The 11120-nt window shown below is 44.9% G+C and overlaps 1 protein-coding gene across 2 annotated transcripts in view; it reads left to right on the forward strand.

Annotated features, from left to right (window-relative positions):
* The window catches only part of LOC109908640 (tripartite motif-containing protein 46), a 33840-nt gene extending 23091 nt beyond the window's left edge, over positions 1-10749 (forward strand). For both annotated transcript variants that reach the window (XM_031793844.1, XM_020507301.2), the window contains exons 11-12: positions 8494-8561; positions 8887-10749. In XM_031793844.1, the coding sequence (XP_031649704.1) occupies positions 8494-8561; positions 8887-9346 (528 nt within the window). In that variant the 3' untranslated portion in view covers positions 9347-10749. The remainder of the gene's footprint in view (positions 1-8493; positions 8562-8886) is intronic.
* Positions 10750-11120: the final 371 nt, after the last annotated feature.

Consider the following 11120-nt stretch of genomic DNA (forward strand, 5'->3'; position numbering starts at 1 on the left):
CCGGTGAAAAGGAAATGGAGGAGGTGAGGGAAGAATTGTCTCCACTGGAAGGAAGAGGAGGAGAGAGCAGCTGAGGGAAAGGTCTTGGAACAAAGGAAATATCCAGGAGCTAAGCCTAAAGCGACAATGACTTCATCATCAACCACCAGCATCACCAGAAGAACAAGGCAAGCACCTGATTATCTTAAGGATTATGTGGTCGAGTTTCTGACATCAAAGGGCAAGCCCACCAGAGCTCAAAGTGGTGATGGATCAACTGTACGTTTCAGCATTCACCATCCCCTCTGAGCCAAGGACCGGCTCCGCTCACCCCTTAACTAATGGGAAAACGGTGAGGCACTCTAGGCGGAGTGGGAGTTCGACCAGTGGATACCTCTTCGGAAGTAGCCATGGCAGCCGCCATTCACTAGCCCTCAGCGATTCACAGACCGCTGTCCTACAAGAGAGGATAAAGTTATTAGCTTTGGAGGAAATTGAGCGTTAGATTGAGGAGGAACGACAGGCTGACGAACGATGTCACCAATTGGATGTGCAGGCCCGTAGAGCTCTACAGGAACTGGGATTCATTGCCAATGACCTGGCACAGCAGCGCCGGCACGTCAAGCCAGAAGGGAATTGAAGGAGGCACGGATGGTCTCATCCTTCCTGGAGAGGAACGAACAGGGAGTTGACCTGACCACCCCTCCACATGGACCGGACCTGACCTATCTGCCTTTCTTTCCCAATCTGCCCATCTGGTACAGCATGGCACACAGTCCCCGGAGGTTCCGGGGTCAACAGCCAACATGGAGCACGGGGGACAGGCCGCTCCACCAATGCCCTTTATGCCAGTGACACAAGTTAGCATTCCTCCATCTGGACAAAGCATCACTCCTTCGCCTTTCTGGCAAATCGTTCCTCTCGTCCAGGGCCAGGCCAGTCCTCAAACATTAGGTGGGAGCGCTCTCACCCAATTCCGGCTGCCACCAATGGAGGGTCTGGGACAGTAGGGGGTTCTGCCCAATGAGGCCACAGTGGGCTCATCAGAAGTCCCGGGTTTATCCTTCACGCAACCAGAAGAGGGAGCGAACATTATGAAACTTCTAGTAGCCTCAGCCTATGGAATTCCCAGACCCAAACTGCCATACTTTGAGAGCGGAAAGGAGAGTGAATTTGTCCTTTTGGAAATGGCATTGGAGAGCCTACTGGGTATTCACAGTCATCTCTCAGAATGCTACAAATACTAATGGATCATTTGCGGTTTCCCAGTGCATATAGGCTGGCCCAATCCTTTATGCACTCCGCAACACCGTACACTGCCGCTCTCCAGGCCCTGAAGGCGAGATATGGTGAGCCACGCCAGCTAGTCCAGAATGAACTAAACATCCTGAACACATCTCCAATTAAAATGGGAGACCATGCTGCCTTCCAAGAGTTCTCCCTGGCTGTCCAATCCCTGACCTCGATGCTCCAATCTGTTGAAGGGAGAAGACAGGAACGAGCTGAAATGTGGTTCCCACGTGGACAGGCTTCTTAGCAAACTTCCAGTGTACCTCAGAGACAGTTTCATTGAACATTGTTTGAACAAGGGCATCCTGAGAGAGGGCTCGAGAAGCACCTATGCTCTGAGACCTGGCTGCATGGTTGGAGGTGAAGGCAAAGGCGAAGAGCATCGCTCACCAGGCCACAATCTCAGCCATAGCCACCGGGGGAAGGAAGGAGTTTGAACGCCAGGAGGGACAGAAAAGGCCAAATCCCACTACCATGTACTTAAATAGTGAAGCCGGGGAGGAACCCAGGAAGAAGACCCCTCAAGAGCAAGAACATCAAATTCCAGCCTTACTGCCCATATTGCAATAGTAAGGGTCACTTCCTTGGCTCATGCCCCAGGGTAAAAAAGCTCACTCAAACTCAATTGAAGGCCTGGATCACTTCAGGCGAGCGACGCTACAAGTGTGCCCGTAGCCATACGGCGGAGACCTGCACATTGAGGAAACCCTGCAATCGCTGTAAGGAAATCCATCTCACCGTGTTGCATGATGTAATTCCCCAAGCACAGAAAGAGCATGCTCATGGTAGGAGCTGCAAAGGAGGTGCACATCGACCAGCAGAACCGGTCTCCAAGGGTCATGTTGAAGGTGGTCAAGGTCACTCTGCAAAGTGAAGGGAGAAGCATCGATACATTCGCCGTTCTAGATGATGGGTCAGAAAGAACTATCATTCTCACGGCGGCCACCCGTCAGCTTAACCTGGAGGGGACACCCGAGACCCTTAACATCATGTCGCACCGTTCTAAGATTATCTAAATATCTAAATGAAAGATGCTGCTGTGACCTTTAGCATTTCACCTTCAGGGAACCGGGATATGGCCTATAACATCACCAATGCCTTCACAGCAGATGGCTTGAATCTCTCAGAGCACTCCTGCCCGGTAAGTGTTATACAGAAACAATATCCTCATCTACGAGGATTGCCTCTTCCTAACCTGGCCAGAGTAGCGCCACTTATCCTGATTGGGTCAGACCACCCACATCTCGTCACCCCGACTGAGCCTATACGAGCTGGACCAGAAGGAGGGCCCATTGCTGTCCATACATCCTTGGGTTGGGCTGTGCAAGGTCCAGCCCATCTACTTCTCTCCACCCTAGCTGTACAGTCACAGCAAGTCCTCTTCACCAGAAGCAATCCAGCTCCATTCCCTGTACAGCCACTGACCTCCTTCGGAATGTAGAGATGCTCTGGAAGATGGACACCTTCTCCAACTGGAAGCTACAGGAGGTCACCTGCTCAAGACATGACTGATGCATTAGACCTCCTGGAGAAGTGCACCACCACCACTGAACTGGATGGTGTTCAGAGGTACGCGACCCCACTGCTACGGGTGCCCAACCATCCTCCTCTGGCAACCACAACACGGGCTGTACTCCCACTTTTTATTTTATTTTTATTTTACCTTTATTTAACCAGGTAGGCAAGTTGAGAACAAGTTCTCATTTACAATTGCGACCTGGCCAAGATAAAGCAAAGCAGTTCGACAGATAAAACGACACAGAGTTACACATGGAGTAAAAACAAACATACAGTCAATAATGCAGTATAAACAAGTCTATATACAATGTGAGCAAATGAGGTGAGAAGGGAGGTAAAGGCAAAAAAGGCCATGATGGCAAAGTAAATACAATATAGCAAGTAAAATACTGGAATGGTAGTTTTGCAATGGAAGAATGTGCAAAGTAGAAATAAAAAATAATGGGGTGCAAAGCAGCAAAATAAATAAATAAATAAAAATTAAATACAGTTGGGAAAGAGGTAGTTGTTTGGGCTAAATTATAGGTGGGCTATGTACAGGTGCAGTAATCTGTGAGCTGCTCTGACAGTTGGTGCTTAAAGCTAGTGAGGGAGATAAGTGTTTCCAGTTTCAGAGATTTTTGTAGTTCGTTCCAGTCATTGGCAGCAGAGAACTGGAAGGAGAGGCGGCCAAAGAAAGAATTGGTTTTGGGGGTGACTAGAGAGATATACCTGCTGGAGCGTGTGCTACAGGTGGGAGATGCTATGGTGACCAGCGAGCTGAGATAAGGGGGGACTTTACCTAGCAGGGTCTTGTAGATGACATGGAGCCAGTGGGTTTGGCGACGAGTATGAAGCGAGGGCCAGCCAACGAGAGCGTACAGGTCGCAATGGTGGGTAGTATATGGGGCTTTGGTGATAAAACGGATTGCACTGTGATAGACTGCATCCAATTTGTTGAGTAGGGTATTGGAGGCTATTTTGTAAATGACATCGCCAAAGTCGAGGATTGGTAGGATGGTCAGTTTTACAAGGGTATGTTTGGCAGCATGAGTGAAGGATGCTTTGTTGCGAAATAGGAAGCCAATTCTAGATTTAACTTTGGATTGGAGATGTTTGATATGGGTCTGGAAGGAGAGTTTACAGTCTAACCAGACACCTAAGTATTTGTAGTTGTCCACGTATTCTAAGTCAGAGCCGTCCAGAGTAGTGATGTTGGACAGGCGGGTAGGTGCAGGTAGCGATCGGTTGAAGAGCATGCATTTAGTTTTACTTGTATTTAAGAGCAATTGGAGGCCACGGAAGGAGAGTTGTATGGCATTGAAGCTTGCCTGGAGGGTTGTTAACACAGTGTCCAAAGAAGGGCCGGAAGTATACAGAATGGTGTCGTCTGCGTAGAGGTGGATCAGGGACTCACCAGCAGCAAGAGCGACCTCATTGATGTATACAGAGAAGAGAGTCGGTCCAAGAATTGAACCCTGTGGCACCCCCATAGAGACTGCCAGAGGTCCGGACAGCAGACCCTCCGATTTGACACACTGAACTCTATCAGAGAAGTAGTTGGTGAACCAGGCGAGGCAATCATTTGAGAAACCAAGGCTGTCGAGTCTGCCGATGAGGATATGGTGATTGACAGAGTCGAAAGCCTTGGCCAGATCAATGAATACGGCTGCACAGTAATGTTTCTTATCGATGGCGGTTAAGATATCGTTTAGGACCTTGAGCGTGGCTGAGGTGCACCCATGACCAGCTCTGAAACCGGATTGCATAGCAGAGAAGGTATGGTGAGATTCGAAATGGTCGGTAATCTGTCTGTTTGTCCACTACTGCGTGGAACTGAGCGACTCCTGGTGAAGAATCCTGAGCTTGCTGAAGTTCATAGCCTGCCTTCACAAGGTTATGAATCTCTCGGTTATGTCACAAAAGTGACCGCTCATGGAGAGGGAAACCCACTCAGCGAATCCTGGTATCTCCCTCACCATGTTATCCAGCAACACGGTGGGAAGTACCGACTTGTCTTCAACTGTACATTCCAAGCTGCTGGTCAAAGCCTGAATGACTGTCTACTCCCCGGACCAACCTTAGGTCCTTCCTTGCTCGGTGTCCTTCTCCGGTTCCGGCAGCACTCTACAGCCATCAGTGGAGACATCAAAGCCATGTTTCATCAGATTCGTTTAATGCCTTCCGACACCATACTACTCCGGTTCATATGGCGAGATATAGAACGAGACGCAGAGCCCACCATCTATGAATGGCAAGTACTCCCATTTGGCACCACCTGCAGTCCTTGTTCGCACACGCTTTTTCAGTTCTGCCCACACATTTTCTATAGGATTGAGGTCAGGGCTTTGATGGCCACTCCAATACCTTGACTTTGTTGTCCTTAAGCCATTTTGACACAACTTTGGAAGTATGCCTCGGGTCATTGTCCATTTGGAAGACCCATTTGCGACCAAGCTTTAACTTCCTGACTGATGTGTTGAGATGTTGCCTCAATATATCCACATAATTGTCCTCCTCATGATGCCATCTATTTTATGACGTGCACCAGTCCCTCCTGCAGCAAAGCACCCCCACCACATGATGCTGCCACCCCCGTGCATCACGGTTGGGATGGTGTTCTTCGACTTGCAAGCCTCCCCCTTTTTCCTCCAAGCATAATGATGGTCATTATGGCAAAATGGTTATACTTTTGTTTCATCAGACCAGAGGACATTTCTCCAAAAAGTACGATCTTTGTCCCCATGCGCATTTGCAAACCGTAGTCTGGCTTCTTTATGGCGGACTTCCTTGCTGAGCGGTATGTTGATATTGGACTCGTTTTACTGTTGGATAGATACTTTTGTATCTGTTTCCTCCAGCGTCTTCACAAGGTCCTTTGCTGTTGTTCTGGGATTGATTTGCACTTTTTGCACCAAAGTACGTTAATCTCTAGGAGATTCCTGAGCGTATGACGGCTGCGTGGTCCCATGGTGTTTATAATTGCATACTATTGTTTGTAGAGATGAATGTGTGTTAGTTGATAATTATCTGTTAATTGAATGATTCGAATATTCCGCCCTGAAACATATAATTGTATGGAAGTGAGTAGCATGTATAAAATCATAATCAATAAATGTGTAGTCCTAGTCAGAATTAGGGTAAAGACAATATGTCTTTATGGTATTATAAACACAGACTGTCTGAGCTTGGTGCTGACCTGACTAGAGATTGGGAGAGAACAGGGAGTACGTGTCAAGAACAAGGTCACTAATCTCTGTCGGCTGGGTAGCAGGACATGTGTGTGCATCTGTTTTTGTGTGCGTATGGTTGTGTGGGCGTGAGAAGTCAGTATAAAATGAATGGTTTTGTATTCTTGACTGGGGAACGTTCCCGTAAATAAACGTTTTTGACTATTTAGCTGCTCCTCCGTCTGTTTCATTCGACAAGGATCTTACAAATTCTGGTTTGTAGACTGAGTAATATAATTAAATTGGGTTATGAACCTGGGGAACAAATTTCTCTTATCAATGTGATACCTTCAGGCATATGGAAATTGCTCCTAAGGATGAGCCAGACTTGTGGAGGTCTACAATTATTTTTTTCTGAGGTCTTGGCTGATTTCTTTTGATTTTCCCATAATGTCAAGCAAAGAGGCACTGAGTTTGAAGGTAGGCCTTGAAATACATCCACAGGTAGACCTCCAATTGACTCAAATGATGTCAATTAGCCTATCAGAAGCTTCTAAAGCCATGACATAATTTTATGGAATTTTCCAAGCTGTTTAAAGACAGTCAACTTAGTGTATGTAAACTTCTGATCCACTGGAATTGTGATTAAGTGAAATCTGTAAACAATTGTTTGAAAAATGAATTGTGTCATGCACAAAGTAGATGTCCTAACCGACTTGCCAAAACTATAGTTTGTTAACAAGAAATTTGTGGAGTGGTTGAAAAACGAGTTTTAATGACTCCAACCTAAGTGTATGTAAACTTCCGACTTCAACCGTATATATTGCATTCGCAAAGTATTCAGACCCCTTCACTTTTTCCACATTTTGTTAAGTTACAGCCGTTTTCTAAAATTTAAGGATTTAAAAAAATCTATCTACACACAAAACCCTATAATGACAAAGCGAAAACAGGATTTGAGAGATGTTTGCAAATTTATTAGAACTAAACACATTTACATAAGTACTCAGGCCCTCAATTGAACTTAGTTGCATCCTGTTTCCATTGATCATGCTTGTTGTTTCTACAACTTTTTTTGGAGTCCACCTGTGGTAAATTCAATTGATTGGACATGATTTTGAAAGGCACACACCTGTCTATATAAGGTCCCACAGTTGACAGTGCATGTCAGAGCAAAAACCAAACCATGAAGTCGAAGGACAGGATTTGGTCAAGGCACCGATTTGGGGAAGGGTTCCAAAACATTTCTGCAGATTTGAAGGTCCCCAAGAACATCATTCTTAAATGGAAGAAGTTTGGAACCACCGAGGCTAGAGCTGGCTGACCGGCCAAACTGAGCTATCAGGGGAGATTGGCCTTGGTCAGGGAAGTGACCAAGCACCCGATGGTCACTCTGACCAGAGGTCCTCTGTGGAAATGGTTGTCCTTCTGGAAGGTTCTCATCTCTGCAGCACTATACCAATCAGGCCTTTATGGTAGAGTGGCCAGACGGAAGCCACTCTTCAGTAAAAGGCACATGACAGCCTGGTTGGAGATTGCCGAAAGGCACCTGAAGGACTCTCAGACCATGAGAAACCAGATCCTCTGGTCTGATGAAACCGAGATTGAACTCTTTGGCCTGAAAGCCAAGTGTCAGGTCTGGAGGAATCCAGGCACTGCTTATCACCTGGCCAATACCATCCCTACGGTGAAGCGTGGTGGCAGCATCATGCTGTGGGGATGTTTTTCAGCCGCAGCGACTGGAAGAATAGTCAGGATCGAGGGACAGATGAATGGAACAAAGTACAGAGAGATCCTTGATGAAAACCTGTTCCAGAACGCTCAGGACCTTAGACTGGGGTGAGGGTTCACCTTCCAACAGGACAAGGACCCTAAGCACACAGCCAAGACAACGCAAGAGTGGCTTCGGGACAAGTCTCTGAATGTCCTTGAGTGGCCCAGCCAGAGCTCTGACTTGAACCTGACCTAACATCTCTGGAGAGCCCTGAAAATAGCTGTGCAGCGATGACACCCCATCAAGCCTGACAGAGCTTGAGAGGATCTGTAGAGAAGAATAGGAGAAACTCCCCAAATACAGGTGTGCCAAGCTTGTAGCGTCATAACCAATACTTGAAGCTGTAATCGCTGCTTAAGGTGCTTCAACAAAGTACTGAGTAAATTGTCTGAGTACTTATGTAAATCTGATCAGTTTTTTGTTTTGAATACATTTGTATGGGGTAATTTGTGTAGATTTAGTAGGGGGAAAAAACAATTGAATGCATTTTAGAATAAGGCTGTTGCGTAACAAAATGTGGGAAAAAATTCAAGGGGTCTGAATATGTTCCGAAATGCACCTGTAGATACATAAAAAAGCTATGTATTACTTGTTAAATAGAATATGTTACTCTGAGTATTTGTATTAGTATACAAGAATATAATAATAAAAATAAATAGCATACAATATAGTATTTTAATTATTTATTTCTACATTGTTTTGTTCATATTTTCAAGGGTGCCAGTAATTTCGGGCCCCACTGTATGTTGCTGCCCCCTTTCATTGCCTCTCTCTGTTCCACAGGTGGGAGTGGGCCTAGAGGCCAAACTACAGGAGTGGTTTCACCTTCCGCAAGACATGGCCAGTCCCCGGTGAGTGGTGCTGGAGGATGAGGCTATAAAGTGCAGGGGAGGACAGGAAGTAGTCAATGGAATATTGGTTGAGGAGACACTATCAGGGCTTGTATAAAAAACAAACATCTCAGAGTAGGAGGGCTGGTCTAGGATCAGTTTATCCTTTTACATCATAATGAATAAGATTACATGGAGAGGGGGAACAGATCAGCCTTCCTACTCTGAGACGCTTTATGTATACGGGCCCTAGTTGTGTGTGTGTGTGTGTGTGTGTGTATGACTCCGCACTCTCTATTTCCTTCTCTCTCTTCCTCTCTCTCTCTCTCTCTACCTCCCCCTGTAGTTATGACCCAGACAGTGGCCATGACAGTGGGGCAGAGGATTCCCTGGAATCCCCTCCCCCCTTCTCTTTCCTCACCATGGGCATGGGCAAGATCTTCCTGCCCCAGGCTCCCAACCATCATAACAACCATGGTTGCAATGGCAACAACCCCCGCCGCAACCCCACCATCGCCAACAGCAACAGCCCTGCCTCCTCGCCTACGGGCCTCACCTACCCCCTGCCTCCCAGGCTTGGGGTGTGCCTTGACTTTGAGAAGGGTCGCGTCACTTTCTACGATGCCCACTCGCTCCGTCCTCTGTGGGAAGGGCCTGTCGATTGCTCCGGCCCTGTTTGCCCGGCTTTCTTTTTTATTGGCGGAGGGGCGCTACAGTTACAGGAGTTGGTGGCCAATCGGATGGCAGACCAGACTCCAGTCAGGAGGGTCACCATCCAATCACGTGTCACTAATCTGAATAACTAGGCTGCGATTCAATTTGAAACCATGGTGTAGCACGCGCTTTACATTTTAAAGGTAATTTCCAATTTAGCCGACCTCTACAGCGTTTACCCTGAATGTGATCTCTGCAAACGCAGTAACATTGCCTTTTAAACGGCGCATTGAATCTCAGCCTTAATCTTAGGTGATTGATTGGACATAGAATGTAAAGTTAATTGTAAGCTATTTACTTGGCCAGAGCAAAAAGTTAGTAACCTAATTTTGTTTTTGTTTTTTTATCTCATTTGTATGAAAAAAACTAGTTTTTATTGCAACCGATATGCAAATGTATTTAACTTTATTACATACTTTTTGGTTTACACATTTTATTTTGCCAGAAATGCTAAATTGCTTAAGTAGGGGCTGGCAATTTACACACACAGCAATTATGTAATGTCTCCTATCTTTGACGCTTGCTCTATTAACCAATTAACCACACTATACTGTATATATTTACGGTATATATGTATATATGCAAGAACATATATTTATTTTAGAAAAACTGTTTCTCAGTCATGTTCTGTCTGTGTGTTCATCTATGTCCAGGGTATTCAAATCTTACCCTACGAGGTCCGGACTACTGCTGGTTTTCCGTTTTACCTGATAATTAATTGCACCTACCTGGTCTCCCATGTGGAAATGACTTCGAGATCCAGAAATTAATTGGAGGTTCTTAGTTTTCTGATCATGTAACAGTTCCCCCCTTCACTGTACTAAAACTATTTACACATCTACTGTACGTCTGTGTATCTCCAATGGAAAAAAAGTCCTGACTGTTAGTGAAATCTTCCCACTCACTCCATCACAACCCCAACTAAAGTGATTTATCTGGTCTAAATACTGTTGTCATTGAGTAGACAGTAGATTGAGTTAGGAGGATAACATGTCATGAGGAAATACTGAAATTAGGAACTGAATGATACCGCTTCAGCTTCAGCCACCTTTATCACTTGATTAATGTGTTTGTGCATTGGTTGTTTTTCCAACGTTTAACTGTGTGTGTGTGTGTGTGTAGGAATGAGACTCCAGTTAAAATAATTCACATGTCTGATAATCATATTGACCACCATTTGCTGATTTATAATTGTCTTTTAGGGAATATTTTGTATTATTTCAAAGTGTGCTTGATTGTAAGTTATGAACAGTACTTATGAATGATAAGCTTTCTAGAAATGTAGGTTGTTTCCAAAATGACACCCTATTCCATATATACTACTTTTGACAAGGCCCAAAGCTTCAGGTCAAAAGTAGTGCACTATTTAGGGAATAGGGTGCCATTTGGGACGCATACAAATGTAGACTTCACCTGCTGGCAGAATGTTTGTAAAAAATAAATAAAAAAAACAGACAAACAATTTACGCTAAATAAAGACAAATTCTGAAAATGAGAACCTGACCTCCTTATTGTTATGTGTAGTAGTAGTAGTCAAACCAGCTTCAGTTAATTTGCTTCATCATGTAACATTCTCCAACTCTCTAAATTCATATTGAAAGTACTTTCATGTCAAAACACCCTTGATATTTATGATAATAGTACAGTGTATATATACAATATATATATATATACTAATAGTACAGTAAAATATATATGTACAGTGCATTCGGAAAGTATTCAGACCCCTACCCTTTTTCCACATTTTGTAATGTTTACAGCCCTATTTTAAAATTGATTAAATAATTTCCCCCCCTCAATCTATACCCCATAATGACAAAGCAAAAACAAGTTTTGAAATGTCTGCACATTTATTAAAAAACAAAA

The sequence above is a fragment of the Oncorhynchus kisutch genome, linkage group LG17 (assembly GCF_002021735.2).
Source record: "Oncorhynchus kisutch isolate 150728-3 linkage group LG17, Okis_V2, whole genome shotgun sequence".
Lineage (NCBI taxonomy): Eukaryota > Metazoa > Chordata > Actinopteri > Salmoniformes > Salmonidae > Oncorhynchus > Oncorhynchus kisutch.